Raw genomic sequence first — 18,569 nt, forward strand, 5'->3', positions numbered from 1 at the left:
CACTGTCCCGGCCCCGGCCCCGCAGCTCACTGTCCCGGCCCCGGCCCCGCAGCGCACTGTCCCGGCCCCGGCGCCGCCTGAAGCTTTGGTCGACCGCCGGACCGTGAAGAGCTCACCAGCGAGGCCGTGCTAAGCGGGGCTTTCTGGAGCCGCGAGCGACAGAAAGACCACTCTGCAGCCGGCGTTGTGACCGGAGGCGGGCTCGGGTGAGCGCCGCCAGTTGTTGCCAGCTGCTCTGCAGCCGGCGCTGTGACCGGAGGCGGGCTCGGGTGAGCGCCACCAGTTGTTGCCAGCCGCTCTGCAGCCGGCGCTGTGACCGGACGCGGGCTCGGGTGAGCGCCGCCAGTTGTTGCCAGCCGCTTTGCAGCCGGCGCTGTGACCGGAGGCGGGCTCGGGAAAGCTCCGCTGTAATTGTGGCCAGCTCCGGATCGGAGAGCCCCGCGGCAGGACGGAGAGACGGGAACACGGAAATGCGCAGAGCGAGGTGAACTCATTCAGGAAAGTTTATGATGACCTCAGGGGAGCGGCGCATTAGGCACTGTCTGATGCCGCCGACTGCCGTGTGGTGGTGACGTGACCTGCTTTCTGATTCGAGTCAGGTCACAGCGGCTCCGGCAGAAAATAGTTGTCGTCGTGGGTCTATTTTCCGTCACGGTGCCGTTGACCGCGGCGTAAATATTGGTGTAACCGGTTCAAACACTTCAATCTGACGGCATTCACCTTGACATGCAAAATATGGCAAACACCGGCAGGATAACAAATACATTGTAATCTTTTCCCAAGGCAACATTGTGGCCTGACGAAGGATGTAGATGGCGGTTGAATTGAGCGCACTCACAGCTCAGCAGAGGCGAATTAAATAGCTAAGGGTTAGGCATGTGCTAAGGGGAGTGATGCTCAAATGAGCGCATATAACATGGAGGCAGCCTCCCTGATGTTATCCACATTGTACGTCGAACAGGAAGACTAGTTCACCGATTTATTATCAGGGATAGCATAGGAAAACAAAGAGTGAGATGGTATGACCTACACTGCATTATTTCAGTCCTACTTGATGCCCGGGGAGATTTGATTATCCTCACGAATTGGTTTCACCCATCCGCCATTTCAGACGTTCTCTCCCCCTCCCCCAGTGTGAGACCTGCGTGAGACCGCTTGGTGGCGATGAGCGACCCCGCACTACCCCCAGGCTGACCCGTCGTTGTGTCTCGCCGCCACCAGGCGGCGCCAGAAACGCTACCCGGCCGAAACGGCCGACAAGATGGCGGCGTCGGTGGCCGGCTCGGTCCTGTCCGGCTGGGGCGCGCCTGCCCACGAGGCGGTGCCGTCCCACCTGTTCTCGCAGCATGTGCGGCAGCAGCACGCCGACGCCGACGACGGCTTCCGGCGCGAGTGGGAGATGCTGCAGATGGCAGCGCCCCTGGCGGACGACGCACGGACTAGTGGCGCCGTGCAGAAGAACGGACAGACAGCGGCCAGCGATGCCTCGACGGGGAGTTGTGAGTGCTCCTTAAGGCGTGAATAGTAAGATGCGTTTTCATTGAAATGTGGTGCACGATCGCTAGCCCCGATTAATGTGAACAGTGTGGCACCTGTGTGGCAATGAATGTACGACGTGGTTTGATATCCTGGCGTGCTTCACGAGTGTGGTGAAATGTCGATCGCACGTGTCATATCAACGCTTAGGCAGCTAGGCTTGAGACGAAGGCTCGACGCGTCTATTCGTTTTCATACGTTCCTTGAATCCCAAAACTCATGCGTGTTCCGGACTGGCAACCAAGGATGCTGTTCCATAACGCTTTAGTGCACATACATCAGGCTACTATTGCGAAATAACCCGCAATGGCTGGCACGGAGGGTACTGGTGCCCCTCATGTGAGGTCCAGCATCCATCCTCTAACAGCCACATAAGCTAAACAGGCGTGTTTATCGCACGCCGCTGATGCAGCGGCACGCTCCGATCTTGACGTCTGGCGCCTGCCACAGATTACTCGGCACGTGTGCCGATCGCGTCCCGCCTGTACCGCCACCGGCCGACTCCGGCCGCCTACTACGTGGACGGGTACCAGCGCGCGCGCGCCTTCATCGTCACCGACCGGCCGAGCGCGGCCAGCCACGACGCCCTCTGGCGGCTGGTCTGGGAGCAGGGCGTCACCACGCTGGTGCTCATCGGGACGCTCGAGGTACGCGGCGCTGGCTCGGCAGGCATGTACCGGTGGCGTCTACCGGCCAGGCTGCCCGAGCTGGGGGACCGGGGGGACTGGGGGAGGGGCACTGGCCGCACCGGGCGCACCGGGTGGACCGAGTGGAACGGGCGCACCGGATAGACCGAGTGGACTGGGCGCACCAAGTGGACTGAGTGGACGGAGCGTACCGGGGGGACTGGGAGGACCGGGCACACCAGAAAAGCTAGGAAGACCGGGTAGATCGGGTGGACTGGGCGCACCGGGGGAATGAGAAGACCCGGCGCACCGAGAGGACCGGGAGGGTCGGGAGGACCGGGAGGGTCGGGAGGACCCGGAGGGTCGGGAGGACCGGGGGTCGGGAGGACCGGGAGGGTTGGGAGGACCCGGAGGATCGGGAGGTCCGGGGTGTCGGGAGGTCCGGGGTGTCGGGAGGACCGGGAGGGTCGGGAGAACCCGGAGGGTCGGGAGGACCGGGAGGGTCGGGAGGACCCGGAGGGTCGGGAGGTCCGGGGTGTCGGGAGGACCGGGAGGGTTGGGAGGACTGGGTGGATTGAGTGGATTGAACGCGTCGGGGAATGAGAAGACTGGGCGCACCGGGAGGGTCGGGAGGGCCGGGAGGACCGGGTGGACTGGTGCTGGGTGGGAGTGAGGTGACGCCCGTGGCTTGCCCGTGACGCGGGCCTTAGTCAGTGCGGGTGGCAATGGCATGACGCTCAGGCCTCTCTCCCATTGCCCCAGAACGACCGTTATTAATGCGGACCAGAAATGGCATTATGTAAGCAACGATGATTTGCAACTGAATCGCTTAATATGTCATGTTGCAGGCTAAGATTAGGTCCAGAAACACGTGCTGCACTGATGTCTGCTAGTTTTGCGTTACGAATACGTGAGCCACATTTCCTTGTGACATATTTTAGGTTCGTGAGCCTTTGACGGAATGCCTGCCAAAAATAGATACATCTTTGATCTAAGTTGCACGAAGCGGATGACGCAGACGACCCAACACCTGTGGTGTCTGCAGGGTGATAATATATGGTGGACGAAGCATCAGTAGCATCGACTCAACAGAGAATCACTTAAATCAAAGCGCAGTAAATGACGTCATATGATGGCAATGACAGCAATGCTTTCGCTATTATTTTTGTCTTTGCCTGAATTTTTACCCGCTGCTATAGAGGAGGGAGCGTGCGGGGTGGTTTTGTAACACGTTTGCCTAGAGTTCCGACAACCTAGCGATGAGATTATCGGTGCTGGCCGCCGAGGGAGCGTTTCGAGCTCCCACCTCATCCAGGCAAGCAAAACATATTGCATCTGATCATATGTGATTTAAAACGGGGTTTAAATATTGAAAGATACAAAAAGTGTGCGTCTGCATCACTGCGTCGTTTAAGGCTGTCGTAAGGAATACGCTCACTGAGGATTTGGGACCACTTTTTAAAGCCAGACGTCACTGAGTGCAGCCTGTCTGCGGAAAACATGGTGGGATGGAACTGGCCAGACACAAAGGCTAGACGGCTAGTCCTGATGCAGCCGTCACGACAAAAAGCCGCCTCGCACTGTGGCGATGTGTTATCAACACCGACTTGGGAATTTGCGGTGGCATTCAGTCTTTTCAAAAGTGTCTCCAGCACTGAGATCCGTTTTCCAGCACAGAATGAAGCCGGTCACCACTTCGGTGCATCGTAAAGAAGGTTTATGCTGGCTGCCGATGCGTAGCGGGCTTCGCACTTATCCGCCGACTTAAATCAAAGCCGCCGCAGGTATTTGAATAATTCGCCACGATCCCTTTAGGCCACATACAATGCCTTTGAAGCTAGGCTCAGTCGGTGGCATAAATACTGTGCCACTTACCTCGGACGCCCACAGTGAGGCTGACTGCTTCATTTCACTGGGAGTGGACGATGTTGGGTTATCAGTGGCTGTGGCGCGCGCATAAAATTATGCATGCTCACATAGCGCATCATGCTGCACAGGGAGCTTACTCGTGCGCTCCATGTGAACTCGTCTTCCCAGACAAGCGTCTCACGCAGCTCCACCCTTGTCAAAGTCTCCCACGACATCGCACCACGCATGATGTTGTTTTGCAGAGGCGTGCGTGCCAGAGGCGTGCACACGTCCTCCTGCATCGCCTGTCATTCGTCCGTCCCGTCGCTTCCGTCCAGTGACGGCGCGGCGTCTGTTGCAGCCGAAAGGCGGCCGGCTCTGGCCCGAGCGAGGGGCGCAACGACCTTTCGGCGACCTTCAGGTGGAACACCGCGAGGAGCTGCCGCTGGCCGCCTGCTGCGTCCGGAAGCTGGTCGTATCAAAGCTAAAGGTACGCCTGCCGCGGTGCCATGCTCCTGGACTTTATAACGGGCCAAGTTTTCCATTTGCCGCGTCGGGGCTTACGGGAGAGTCACTCAATGAATCCAGTCATCGATTTTATTTCAGTCCGGACCGGCAAAATGCAATTTTACCGGCGTAAAAGTAGTCTCAATACCCGGAGGGATTTGGTTCCTTGGACAACAGCCAGGGCCGCTTGGAGCTCGCGCCTTCCACAAAACCTCTACTCCGACATTTCGGAAACATTGCGTGACAACGGCCCGGCAGCAGGGCGTGCCGCTACCCCAAGCACGCCGGCATCACTCGTTTAAGCACATCAGCCGCCCCCGGTCACGCTGAATTCTGCGACATGTCTCGAGGTTAATCGAATTCAGGTCCGGCGATCGGACGCAATGATTCACGATCACCCGGCCCTCGTAATGCATTTCGGGCACGCGACGCCGGCAAAGTGCACGTCATGATTGCATGCGGCGGTATTCAGCCATGTGCAGAGCATTAGCGATCGGTGTATAGGGCCGCGGGGGTCGTGACACAGACTCTGCAATCGCCTGCACGGCCGCCGCCGGGCGCCGCGCACGGCCGCCGCGGACCGGGCCGTCCTGACGGAACCACGGCCCCCGGACCAGGCCGTCTTGACGGATCCACGGCCCCGGACCAGGCCGTCCTGACGGAACCACGGCCCCCGGACCGGGCCGTCCTGACGGAACCACGGTCCTCGGACCGGGCCGTCCTGACGGAACCACGGTCCCCGGACCGGGCCGTCCTGACGGAACCACGGTCCCCGGACCAGGCCGTCCTGACGGAACCACGGTCCCCGGACCGGGCCGACCTGACGGGACCACGACCCCGGGAGCGGACCAGGCTCTCGGCGCGGTGGCTGCCGAAGACGCAGGCTGCCAGAACAGCCGGCTGGAGGGTGTGCGCTGCTCGGCTCGCCCAGCTGGAAGTGGCCGGGGCCGCTGGTCTGGCGCTGGTCTGGCGCTGGTCCGCCGCTGGTCTGCCGCCGGTCTGCCGCTGGTCTGCCGCTGGTCTGCCGCTGGTCTGGCGCTGGTCTGCCGCTGGTCTGCCGCTGGTCTGCCGCTGGTCTGCCGCTGGTCTGCCGCTGATCTGCCGCTGGTCTAACTCCGGCGCTGACCTGCCACAACGGCCATGGACTGCAGTATCGTCGGGAGCCGGGGACCGAGGCCGCCTCGGGGCCGATTCTGCGACTGGGATGCCCCACTGGTCCAATCACCCATGCATACGTGATAAAGTGTTGTGTCGTGTAAATGTGTGAAGATGGTGTTAGCAGCGGTCGCGCCCACTTGGGATGTCTCTTGCCGCTGGATTACCGCGACGGAACATGGGTAGGGAATACGGCATGGCATGTGTACGATTCACAACGCATATGCCGTGGGAAAACAGTCATAATTTCACCATTTTTCCGTTGGAAGATCACCTATGTGGCAGTGTCGCTACGGTAGCATTCCTCAGCACTCTCCATCTTTGGATGGAGTGTAAGTCTGATATCACGGGCCCTCATAAGCACATTTGAATGGGGTCACACAAATCAAGGCACGTGAAATACCGATGCCTGTCACGCCATCTTACCGTCATGCAGCATTTTACGAGCACAATGGACACACGACAAACACCCGGCGTATTTTATCACAGGCGTAGCAGTGATAAAAGATGCAGACCATTGTTGTGAAAATGGCGCATTGCTTATTCATACGCCGCGGCAGCAAATATGGTAATGCGTTGCGTAATGTCACGGAGGGGACTCGGGAAATGGAAAACACCGTATGGGAAATGGCACCTTTTTGTCGATCTGCTCCGATTTGCCAGCCATATCAGTCTCACTGCGGACAAACAAAAGGCTCTCCGACTCAGCAACCCAACGCCGCCTTAGACGAGGCATAATCACCCGCCTGCTACCGACACGGTCCACGTGCAGCATCTGCTACAAACCGTGTCATCCACACTCCTAGCCGACATCGGACGACGCTGCAGCTCCGGCGGGCCGACGGCCGGCCGGTCGGCGGGTTGGCTGTTGCCACGCCGCACTGTCCCCGTCCCTGGCCCGGCGGAGCGAGGTCGCGCCGCGCCGGGGCCTGTGTACACGGCCGGTCGCGCCGGACCTGCGCCACTTTGGCCGGCGCCCGGGGACGCGCGCGCCCGCCCGGCCCGGCTCGTCCGGCCCCGGGGATCCATTGGGGCGGTGGCCGGCGCGGCTCGCCGGCGGACAAACACATGGTCGGCGGTTGGCCCAGTTCATGGGCGGCGCTGACGCGCTCCGGAACGGCGCCGGGACGGCCGGGCGGCCCGCTCCGGACGCGCCGCCGCGTCGTTACGTCTCAGTGCGCTGGAACTGCCTCCAAATGCGCCCCGTGTAATGGCCTCGGCTCAAGTGGTGCCGGGTGGATGTGGTGTTGTTGCTACTCTGGCTAAAGAGGCCGACTAAAAAGACGAGTGTTCTCGTAAGTTGAATTGAGCTGAGTTGTAAACCACTCGTTCTCGCCAGCACGGGTGCTGAACTTGACACTTAGGTGATAACCTAGGGTTCGACAGGCTATTTCTGCCATGTTTCCAGAGTAAATCAAGCAGGAGCAAGAAGGAAAGGGGAGTCAACTTCTTCCAGTACACATACTGGCCAGAGTTCGGCCTTCCCGAGGACACGCTGCCGCTACTGGACTTTGTGCAGCGGACGCTTCAGCATGAGAGCGCGTCCAACGCTCCTGTTCTTTTCATCTCTGCGTGAGTGCCAAGCTCGTGGATGCTGCAACGGCCTGTCTGGTCAGTGTATGAACGACGAATTATAGTGACGGTGAATTCATGTCAGGACCAACATGGCTTTGGTGTCGCACGACCACCTTCCGACATCTAAATGCGAGTGTGCTTATGTCGTGAATGCTGCGAACGTTGACTGTGTGAAATGGTTTACGACATTTGGACTTTTGGACATTTGGACATTTGCTAGCTAGGCGTTTTGGTTCAAGGACTCCAGAAGAAGGGGCAGGATGGGAGGCAAGTTTTCTCCAACCCTGGCGGAACTGAATGTTACGCTGTAAGCGCCGTATGGCGAAAAAGCATCAAACACTTCGATTCCACCCAGATCCATTCACCCCTCTTGCCACAACCATCGTCCCGTGGCCGAGCTTCTGGTCTAATCAGCCCGGTTATCGTCCATGATAGGATGCCGCAGTGTTGTCTAACAAACGCAGGTTGATACGCTGCTCAGCACGACTTCTGGCGCAACAGCAATATTTGCGGCTTCGCGTTTCTTCACTGGCGTCGCGCCATTTTCGCTTCATTAGCGCAGCCGTCCGGTGCCGCATTATGCGCCAGTGGACCAGAGCGGCGCGGCCAGCGACGCGACCGCTCTCTCGGGCGGCGCGGCGGTACTGGCGCGGTGCCCCCAGCCCCCAGGGGGACCATAGCGCCGCTTTATCGGGCATGGAGGCCCGTTGGCAGCAGCGACCTGTCATTTGGCGGCCGAGACTCGTTAGAGCGGTATTACCGCCGGCTTATTGGGATTCAGGTGCGCCTGGGCAGCCGTGCGATGCGCGGTGCGGCGAGAGATGCGCCCGCTGGCTAGTGCACATTGGCCGCACATGAGGGCCGTTTGCTTCTGAAGGGCTCGCTGCGATGCCGGCACGGGGCGTGGTGGGCCGTCCAGAACGTGTTACGTGTGTGGAGGGGCTATGCTGTAGAACACGTGTCCAATCGCTGACCTGTGGAAAGCCCTTATGGGTGGGGAGTGAAGAGCCGCGCTGTTGGGAGGTGTCTCGTTGCATTAAAAGAGAAAGTAGAAGTTAACGTGAGATTCCAACGCAAAGCTGAATTACAAATAGGATGTTTGCGTCACTGGAACAGGACAATACGCGAGCGGAAGCGCCGTCATGTCGCTTCTAAATTGGTCTGAAACTTTAGCCAATTACAGACTTTTGCAGACTGAACTCGAGCTGAGACCCCCACCATCCCTAACCGGTGCGGATGAATATCAAGTGATCAATACCATACCTTCTTCAGAGTGCTTCCTCGAAGCTCCCAGGAGTTTAAAGCACTTCCTGTGGCATGCAAATGTTCCCCTGAGGGAAGCGTGCTGATCCGCTGGGCTTGTGTCCTGTCGTGCTGCAGCACCTCGTACTGCGCCGCTGGACTGTACGTGGGGCTGGTCTCCCTGCTCACCCAGCTCAAGTACCGGGCGGAGCTGGGGGTGTACTCCTACTGGCAGCACGTTATCGGTGAGTTGGCGCGCGAGCTCCGCGCGCCACCTGGTGGACGGCGTGAGGCTCAGCCGCATCCTGCATGCTGAGACAAACGAGGGGACATGTGTGTGCAGATTGCCGGCACGCCTCCTGGATGAAGAAATCAAAATGTACACCGGTGCGGCGTATGTCGTCACGGAATGATATTTGGGCATTGGTAAAATTAGTCGCTTGATCTTCATATGCAGTGCTCGCATACGCTAATATCATTGCCGTGCCTCATGAATGCAGAATTGTGTTAGATATCTTTACATTTTGACCCTGAGGCTCCTTTTAGCCTGATCTTAAGCTCACTTGCTGTAAAGCTAGAGAGGCATCAATCTAGCGGGCAATCTAGCAATCTAGAGGCAAATAGTAAAGCATCAATCTAAGGATGGGAAGATCATGAAAAAGCCCATTTGCCATTTATTTGTTTAGGTTGGTTACTGAATATGTGCGGAATGTATGATCATCAACGAAACGATGTCGATGTGCGGAAGCTGAGCAAGGAAAACGTCATTTCGCATGCTTCGAATTTTAGATTAAGCTCAGACGTCTTGTTTGACCACACACACGTAATGCCCAAGAAATACCGAGCGAAAAATCCAACAGGACAAATTCGGACACCTGACACGCGCGTATCCAGGACAAGCGGACATAAAACGCCGCAACCGGGTGGACATTCCGCCTCCTTGACCGCCGTCGTGACCTCGTCTAACGCCCGCGCCGCGCAGGCGCAGTGGTGCCGACCGCGCCCGTCGCCTCAGGGGGCCGCGCTCCTGACACGGAGCGCGCACTGTTATCACGGCATCGAGCCGGCAATGCGCGTAATGTATGGTGATTGAATGCCGAACGGGCGGCCCGGATCCGAACGCCCTGCGTGGATCGCGGCGCAATAACGCGCACCTAAGCTGCTGAATAATTCACATGCCGCTTCACCGAATTTCAATGCGGCTTCACAAAGCTGGTGAGTATAGTTACCAGCAATTTGTTCACGTGCCGTGTTATTGAATGTCACGCAAATGATGTACACAATATTTGTTCAAGAAAACTGGTGGGTTTTCTGTGAAACGGGTCTTTTCAAGCAATTTGATGAGCCTTGTCATCAACCTAGGTATCATGAACAGGAGCGTAGTTTCTTATTCATTTGGGGCTCCAACCTTTCCCTCAACTCTGAGAAAATGGTGGGTCTGCTCCGGGGAGAAACCCGTCTTTGGCATATTTATCGGTAGGTTGCGCAATTTTTCACCGCTCAGGCCCCAAACCCATCTAACTACCCCAGCTCATTTTACAAAACTACGCCCTTGGCCCGAAACTACATATCAAAATGTTGTTATGTTTACCTCCACACCCTGCCAGCAGTGGATGAAAATGTCTGACATCGCAATAATCTCATGTGACAGATAGCATGAAAATGTGATTTATACGCTAGAACATCAACACATTATAACAACACAAACAAATGACACTTGCTCAATTTTACCCCCAAAAATGTTTCCGATTTAAAATTCATTGTCACATGCTGGTTGATACGTGATGTGTTAGAAGCTTTCTTCACGTCAATAGTATAGAGTGCTGTGCATTTCTCCGTGACGTAGTACACCCGATAACCACTCCGCAGCAGCTGCGTGTGTCCTCTAGCTGTCGCGTCGTGTCCAGTGCTCGTCCGTCCACGGCTGTTTCGTGCGGCAGGCCAGTGTCCGTACCTGCTCACCACGGTGGACGAGTACTCGTTCCTGCACGACTGTCTTTTGGAGCGCGTCACGGCCGGAGAGACGCTCGTGCCTCGAAACTGATGCCCACCACTACATAGAGCAGCTGCAGGACGGCTGCCGGGGCAGCTTCCCGTATCCGGCCGCCGAGAACCAGTACAAGGTCAGCTTCAGCCGGCTGTCCGGCTGTCCGGCTGTCCGGCTGTCCGGTCCGGCTCCGGCTCTCTCTCTCTCTCTCTCTCTCTCTCTCTCTCTCTCTCTCTCTCTCTCTCTCTCTCTCTCTCTCTCTCTCTCTCTCTCTCTATCTCTCTCTCTCTCTCTCTCTCTCTCTCTCTCTCTCTCTCTCTCTCTCTCTCCTCTCTCTCTCTCTCTCTCTCTCTCTCTCTCTCTCTCCTCTCTCTCTCTCTCTCTCTCCTCTCTCTCTCTCTCTCTCTCTCTCTCTCTCTCTCTCTCTCTCTCTCCTCATTTCTGCACTCCTAGTCCCGTCGTTCGTTTCGTTGTCAGGAGCTGCGACGCTCCGTTATCATGAATCGATCGGATACGCGTTCTGCATCGTCAGCCTACCTTTCGAGCGTCACGTTTCATGCGTCACAGCTCTGCGTGTCGTCCTGTGACGCCGATGTCCGTGTCGCGCAGCACGCCATCGCCCTGGAGGCGCGCCAGTACATGGTGGTGTCGGCGGCCAAGCCGTGCAACGAAGCCAAGAACCGCAGCCTCAGCTACATCCCGATGGAGACGTCCGCGGGTGCGGCTGCGACCCGACTCGGGTCTGGAGGGCGCCGACTACATCAACGCATCCTGGCTGCCAGGTGACGTAACACATACTCAGACGCAGCGTCGGCCCCAGGTCAGTCAAACACGCCAGTCTGGCAGCTGGCGAGTTACAATGACGGCCAAGCATGCCAGTCTGGTAGCTGGCGAGTTACAAACTGACGACCAAACGTGCCAGTCTGGTAGCTGGCGAAATAACTGACGAGGGCCTTCGACGAGGGCCTTAATTGTGTGCGTCGTTGTCTGGGTTTTACTGTTGGTCGCGTGTTTCGGAAAGTATGATGCGCAGGGGGTGCCACCTCACTCGCTAGGGGGGATTTATTATTTCCAAGACAGGAGCTGTTTCGGTACACTCGATTGGCCTTGGCCCGCCAAGGTCACATCCACCCATCACAGGATGAGCCGTCTTCATAGTCGGACAGCCCTCTGAATGTATGGCCGCCGCGATGCCGGAGCTTATGTATTCCAGAAATATCGCTCCCAAGAATCCCGGGACCACTTCTGCAAAAGGGCTGTCATTGAGCTGCCGACAATGCATGGGAGCTCAGCCGCTGAATGCCGCAGACTTCACCGCCGGGATGGCCATTGTTGGTTTCAAGGCCACATGTCGGCTCTTCAGTAAGCTGCCGCGCCGACAGGCATCGCAGGCTGTGGATTACTCAGTGGTGGTAGTGCGCAATGCCCCAGGGTCCGTGAGCCAGCCAATGTGTCCGGCTCTGGTTTCTAGCTGCAGCACTCTGAGAATACGAAGCTGTGGTTTCAAAGTGCTTTGTTCTTGCCAAATGTAGGTTATTGCTGGCTCATGGTCCACGTCCAGATATAGGACTGGGCTCGCGTTACGGCATGACAAAATCCATCGCCTTGAGTGGCGGCTAATCAGTCAAACGTTATATTTGTCCACCGCCGTCGAATGTAGCGGTGGCAACAATGAACAAGATCAACCAGGCCCGCAACATGGCAATCCAAATTTGCGTTATTCAAACGAACAAAAATGCGGCACGGAGGCATCACAGATCACCATTTTGCCTATGATGTTAATTCATTTAAAGATAAAAGTACTTTATACAGCTATGGCATTGTGAATGTTATTCATAATCGCAATATTACGAATTTGTGAATGCCATCAGGTATTAATGAGTTCAAAGCTGGTATGTGGAGTTAACGGCCTGCAATGTACCAGGAGGTGCAGATATAAAACGACACTGTAGTGCTAATATACCGGCACCTCCTTGTGTATGGAAGGTCGTTTACTCTACATGAGAACCTTGACCTCATAGAGCCGGAAAACTAAAAAGCACAAACGCATCTACAATGGGTCTGCAAAGTACACACTCAAAATGAGGGCAAGTCAACAATAAAGAATCAGCGATGTCGAGTTATTTAGCACAAATAACAGTTACATGGTAATAGTATACTATACATTGTACAAGCAATGGTATGTCACGCATATCATAAATCTTATTACCACAATGTATATCTCGCATTCATATCATATCTCGTAATGCCCGCTATAATCCTGCACGTGATTAGATAGTTATTCATTGAAATCATCAACACCAGCCACTGGTCTGGCGATCGGCTGACAAATACGCGATTGATCGGCCGCAAATCACAACTGGGTCGCGACTCTTAATTTTCTGGCTCAATAGGTGTCGTAGTTCGTCATTGGTGACGCGTACATCTCGCGGGCCGCATTGATATAGCTCCTAAGCGGGTCATCTGTACCAGGATTGGTGTTGTTCCTCACGTTTACGCTTCGTGGCTGCTGAGCTACGGATGGCTGAGCACATTTTCCACTCAAGCTCATCCGAAAGCGAGGAATTCGTTTGTCTTTACGAAATCCGCGAGTGTATCCTCCCAACAGCCAGCTGCCGGGTCGGCTCGCCGTCGGAAGTCCGTCGGGGCCGACGCTCAGCCGCCGGTGTTGTGACGGAGCGCCGGCGGCCCGGCGGTCGGTCCGCCGCGCCGCTCCGCGCCGCCGGGCCGGCGGTCCTGTAGGTCAATTAAAAGTCGCGCCGCAGCCGCCGGTCCCCGGGGGGCCCTGAGTGGCTGCGGTCCGTAGCGGCGAGCTTTGTTTTTCTGTCATCTGGCGGTGGCGCGGCGCACATCTGAGATGAGCGGCCGCGGCACGGTCACGCTCTATTGATCGGGCTAGGCCCGGCGGGGCGGGTTGTACACATGAGCATGCGGCTTCCGTATGGGTGGGGGTGGCACGCCAGAGGACCGGTCTGGCTGGGACAGGCCTGGTCCCCGTAGGAGGGAGTGCGGGTGTCACGCCAGAGGACCGGTCTGGCTGGGACAGAGCCTGGTCCCCGTAGGAGTGCGGGTGTCACCGCCAGAGGACCGGTCTGGCTGGGACAGAGCTGGTCCCCGTAGGAGTGCGGGTGTCACCGCCAGAGGACCGGGTCCTGGCTGGGACAGAGCCTGGTCCCCGTAGGAGTGCGGGGTCACCGCCCAGAGGACCGGTTGGCTGGGACCGAGCTGTCCCCCGTAGGAGTGCGGGTGTCACCGCCAGAGGACCGGTCTGGCTGGGACAGAGCATGGTCCCCGTAGGAGTCGGTGTCACGCCCCATGAGGACCGGTCTGGCTGGGACAGAGCCTTTGGTCCCCGTAGGAGTGCGGGGTCACCGCCAGAGGACCGGTCTGGCTGGGACAGGGCCTGGTCACCGTAGGAGTGCGGGTGTGTCAACGCCAGAGGAACCGGTTGGCTGGGACAGAGCCTGGTCCCCGTAGGAGTGCGGGTGTCACCGCCAGAGGACCGGTCTGGCTGGGACAGAGCCTGGTCCCCGTAGGAGTTGCCGGGCTTTTGTCACCGCCAGAGGACCGGTCTGGCTGGGACAGAGCCCTGGTCCCGTAGGAGTGCGGGTGTCACCGCCAGAGGACCGATCTGGCTGGCGCAGAGCCTGATCCCGGTACCAGACAACGGCTCCTGTAGGGGGGTACGCGCGCCCGCCTCGAGAGGACTGATCTGGCTGTCACAGAGCCTGATCCCGGCACCAGACAGCGCCGATTGGCGCTTTGGGGACAGGCGTGGCAGGGGAGATGCCACTCAACTCGCCCTGAAATTGTATCAGTTAATCGAACTCAGGAGCAGGGGAAGCACCACGGCAAGAAATACACGTGACAGGAAGGCAACGACAAAGACAAGAAAGGGTTCCCTTAGGACGCTGTTGCTAAATTGACTTTTATTTTTGTGCGATCCAGTCCACCGCATGATCTTGTTGATCCCATTGCCGTCAGGACGTGGTAGATCACTGAGAATCTAATACATAAATGTTCATTAGGGTGAGCATTCGCTACGTGGTATTGGAGCTTAGTGTCATTTATAAGGCGATTACGAATAAAAATAACGTTACGGATGATTACAGAGTATTTATGGTTGCAAGAGGCATCCTCCCGTTAGTTTTTTAAGATTTGATCCGAACCCTTTGAATGGATGGATCTCTGGGATCAGAGCTCACGCTAAGCAGTGCTTGTGTGAGCTCTGACCCCTACTACCCGATCGCGCAATTCCATGTCAACGGCAGACTTTGGTGGCGAAAGCTTTACGCGCCGCACTGTCGGCACGGTCCGTACTGCCCTCTGACGTCAACTGACCTCAGCGCGACCCACTGCCACCGGCCACAGGCCATACCTGTCAAGGGCAGCGAGCGCCCTAAAGCGACTCGAACCCACCCCGCCACGGGTGGGTGGATTGGAAGGCAGGCGCTCTAACCAACTGAGCCACTGGGACGGACTTAGTGGCCGAAATAGTATTGACGTCACGCCTCCGTTGGCCTTATCAATTTAAGTAATTTAATCAATCATTTTAAGCAAGAGTAACATCAATTTAATCAATCAATTTAAGCAAGAGTAATCAATTTTTGCAGTGTTGTGCACCGAGGCTACTAGGAAGACATGCCGCCTTGTGAGGCTCGTGGGCATTGATATCAGTCCCGCTACCCTCTCGTATATATGTGCTGAGCTCCGGCGGCGACGCTGATCGCCCAGCGCTTCTCTTCTCTTAGCGTCAGACTGCCTTGACCTCTGTGCGCGCTGTGTGCTGGTCTCGGTCATCGTTTAGCCGGTGTTGACCGCGCCCACTCATTGCGTACTTGCTGCTTGCAGGCTACCGGCTGATGCAAGAGTACATTCTGACCCAGCACCCGCTGCCCAACACGGTGCTGGACTTCTGGCAGATGGTGTGGGACCACAGGGTGACCACGGTCACCTGTCTGTCCCCCGAGGTCGGTCCAGCTGCCAGCGCATCTCGGGCGTAGCGTAGCCCGTTCTTACCGCCGCTGGGACTGTGTCGGTTATAAGAAAGCGTGAGCGTAAGCACAATCCCTCCTCACTGGCCACGACCCACCAACTTAGGGGGATGTCTCACGTACAGGACTAGTCAACAATATTTCGTCACATTTCGGAATCTTCAGGGCAAAATCTTGGGACTCAGGCACCCTTAAGTGATACTTAAGAAGCATTAGTCATACGTGATATCTGTAAGACAGTGAATGTCCGGACAAATAAACGCGTTCGTATTAAAGATTCATGTTAAGTTCTTCGAGTTTTAGATGCTTTGATCCAAAATGAAGGATGAGATGCCATGTCAGCTATGGGTTTATCCTGTGCATAAAACTACGCGCTTATTAAGTTGCGTCATGACTTCAGTTGCTAATCACGTTGCTCAGAGGCCAACTAAGCTCTTCCTCCGCCAGGACTTCGGGGTCTTCTGGCCGCTGGAGGAAGAAGAACTTTACGGTCGGAGCTTTGTAATTCGGTACATGTCGGAGAGTGCTGACTGCAGCGCCACCTATAAGTCCTCGTGGATCATCCGCTCCTTCCTCATGGAGTCGACAGAGGTAAGTGGCGCTGGTCCCACGAGACCGTATAAACGCTTCAGACGTCGCAGCCACGAGCATTGGGGGTTGGAAACAAGGCGTACTCACTGCGCTATGTCGCAGCATATGTAGTATCTGCCGTGACCTTCCGTTGTCGCGCTGTCGGGGCTGGTGCCTCACACCTTCCCTCGTGCTCTGACGGCGGCGTGTCGTGGTGTCAGTGACGCCACAGAGTGAGCGGTTGTCCCTGCCATTTCGCCGGGCCGGTGCGTGCGGGGCTCTGATGCTGCCAAGGTGTGCCAGCCTGATGTGCGTGTCGTGGACTGGAGCTCGCTGGCGCCGTTTCAGGGCATGGATGACGTGACCGTGCGCATAGTTCACCTGCCACTGTGGCCGGAGGAGTGCTCCACCGACTCGGTGGTCGAGGGCGTGCTGGGCGTCACCGAGATTCCAGGGAGACCGGCGCACGCCGCTGCTGGTCATCGACAGGTGACCGGGCTCTCAGGCGCCCTGCTGGTCGGTGGCGGCCACAGCCCAGCGGTGACCGGGCTCTCATGCGCCCGGCTGGCCGGTGGCGGTTACAACCCAGCACCTGGTGTGCGAGTGATGCGCATGAATGCTGCCAGCGGTGCTGTTCCTACCGGCTGTGAAGCGCGACATCTACGGTCGTTTTGGTCGTTGAGTAATTATGAGGACGAGGTGCAACACTGGGCGTCCTGGAATATGGTGGCCACCAGTGGCTGAGCTGCGAAGGAGTTGAGGTGGGATATGTCGGAGTTAATGCGGCCTCGAGCTATGTTGCTCTTTTGGCAATGTTTTTTACGTAGATTCGTTGAAGTTTCGAAGACCTGCATTGTTTGGGCCGGAGAGGGCTATTACTAAAGACACAATGCTTCACCCCTGACTGTCAGCATTCTGCTGGCTTACCCGAGGAGTGTGCGGATGTTTAAGCGATTTGCCCTCCCATGTCGAGATGCTGGAAGAAGCACCTCAGTGGAGAAGATGCCGGCGGCCGAGACTGACATTGCCTGGGCCGCCGGCCGTGACTGGCTTTGGTGGCCCACGCTGTGACACGAGCGCGTTCCGTGCTCAGGTACGGCGGCACGGAGGGGCCAGCTTCTGCCTGCTCAGCTCAGTACTCCGGCAGCTGCAGCACGAGGGGTGTTTCGATATATTCACCTACGCCAAACTGTATCACCAGAGGCGCCCAGGCATCTGGAAAACCATGGTAGGAAAACCTTCCACCAGGTGTGCGTTCATGTGTTCTGGTTCACTGCATGCAACGCCATGGCCGCTGTAGCTGCGTACTTACCATGGGCTTAGATGGATCCGCATTCATATAGAGGACTCGTGGTCCGTTTTGAGCTCGAACAAGGTGCCGTGATTATCTGGGTGGACTGTACCGCATCGCTCCTGTGTATAACTGGCCGGTATTCGGGCTTGAAACCGAGCGTCCGAACGAAGCTTTTTAGGTAGGCTTTACCGCATTGCCTCTTGCCAAGGATGGTCAGTAATCGGGCTTGAAGTCGAGCATTTCGACAGCATGAATGAAATCAAGCAGCATTTACATTGGAATGCTGGCTCCGCCCCGAAATGCATTGCTTCTCCTCCGATTGTTATGCTTCTATCCAAAGCAAGGCGAGGTAAGATAGGTTTCAAACCCGACACGTCTCACATCGTTAACGACACAGTGTTATGAGGCATATATACGATAGAATGATAGGCATACGAGGCATATATATATATATATATATATATATATATATATATATGCCTCGTTTTATTGGCTAGCACGATTTGTTCTCAAACGAGAAAGGAACTAACTGGCAGTGTTTAATTTAGGATTGATTAAATTTACAATAGAATTTGAATGTGAAATGAAATAGAATTTAGCTTGACATAAGCGCCACATCTTGATATCGTACGTCAAATAAGATCGTCTATAAAGGTCCGTAATGACGTTTGACGTCAAAGCAAACTTCGCACAGTACAATCTGCGGACAATATGCGTTGTGAAGGTGATCATGAAGAGGTCCCAGATACATTTGGAGCAGCCGGCTAGCTTTGGTCTCTGTCAGAAAATCTCGAGCGCGCCGCGGGAGCAGCCTTGCCAGGACGCGTTGCCGTGCCGTCGGGTTCCGGAGTCGGCGGCAGCCGCAGTCCCCGGCCGTTCCCATGGTAACGGCGGCGATCGCTGCCGGCAGCGGGAGTTCCTGTACCTGTACCACGCGGTGGAGGCATGGCTGTCGGCGCGAGAGGGCGCCGGCCTGTACCGCAGCGACTCGTGCACCAGCATCTGCCAGAACCGCCGCTCGCTGGAAGTCAGGCTGAGCGGTGTCAGCGGCGCGGTTGTGTGAGCTCCGCGGTGACGCACCGCCGCCGCCCACCGCCACTCCACCGCCGCCGCCAGTCACTGTGATGCTCGTGCTCCAGTGAGGACGGCAGTCGAAGTGAGGCCGGGGACAGGGGCACGGACGACTGGTACCATCCCATCTCGCCGGTGATCAGCTCCACGCAGGCCCTTTGCGG

General features: G+C 56.8%; 2 protein-coding genes across 2 annotated transcripts in view; both read left to right on the forward strand.

Annotated features, from left to right (window-relative positions):
• Positions 1–10,533, forward strand: part of LOC119108180 (tyrosine-protein phosphatase 99A) — a 78,822-nt gene extending 68,289 nt beyond the window's left edge. The window contains exons 13-18 of the mRNA XM_037231757.1: positions 1,222–1,499; positions 1,987–2,183; positions 4,372–4,500; positions 7,081–7,244; positions 8,628–8,734; positions 10,430–10,533. Of these exons, the coding sequence (XP_037087652.1) occupies positions 1,222–1,499; positions 1,987–2,183; positions 4,372–4,500; positions 7,081–7,244; positions 8,628–8,734; positions 10,430–10,533 (979 nt within the window). The remainder of the gene's footprint in view (positions 1–1,221; positions 1,500–1,986; positions 2,184–4,371; positions 4,501–7,080; positions 7,245–8,627; positions 8,735–10,429) is intronic.
• Positions 10,534–11,195: 662 nt separating this feature from the next.
• Positions 11,196–16,647, forward strand: LOC119108182 (tyrosine-protein phosphatase 99A-like). Its single transcript, XM_037231759.1, has 5 exons — positions 11,196–11,258; positions 15,328–15,446; positions 15,918–16,061; positions 16,389–16,556; positions 16,630–16,647. Exons 2-5 carry the CDS (start codon positions 15,339–15,341, stop codon positions 16,645–16,647), a joined length of 438 nt encoding a protein of 145 aa, XP_037087654.1. The 5' UTR covers positions 11,196–11,258; positions 15,328–15,338.
• Positions 16,648–18,569: the final 1,922 nt, after the last annotated feature.

The sequence above is a fragment of the Pollicipes pollicipes genome, unplaced genomic scaffold (assembly GCF_011947565.3).
Source record: "Pollicipes pollicipes isolate AB1234 unplaced genomic scaffold, Ppol_2.1 Scaffold_6686;HRSCAF=7923_pilon_pilon_pilon, whole genome shotgun sequence".
Taxonomy (NCBI): Eukaryota; Metazoa; Arthropoda; class Thecostraca; order Pollicipedomorpha; family Pollicipedidae; genus Pollicipes; species Pollicipes pollicipes.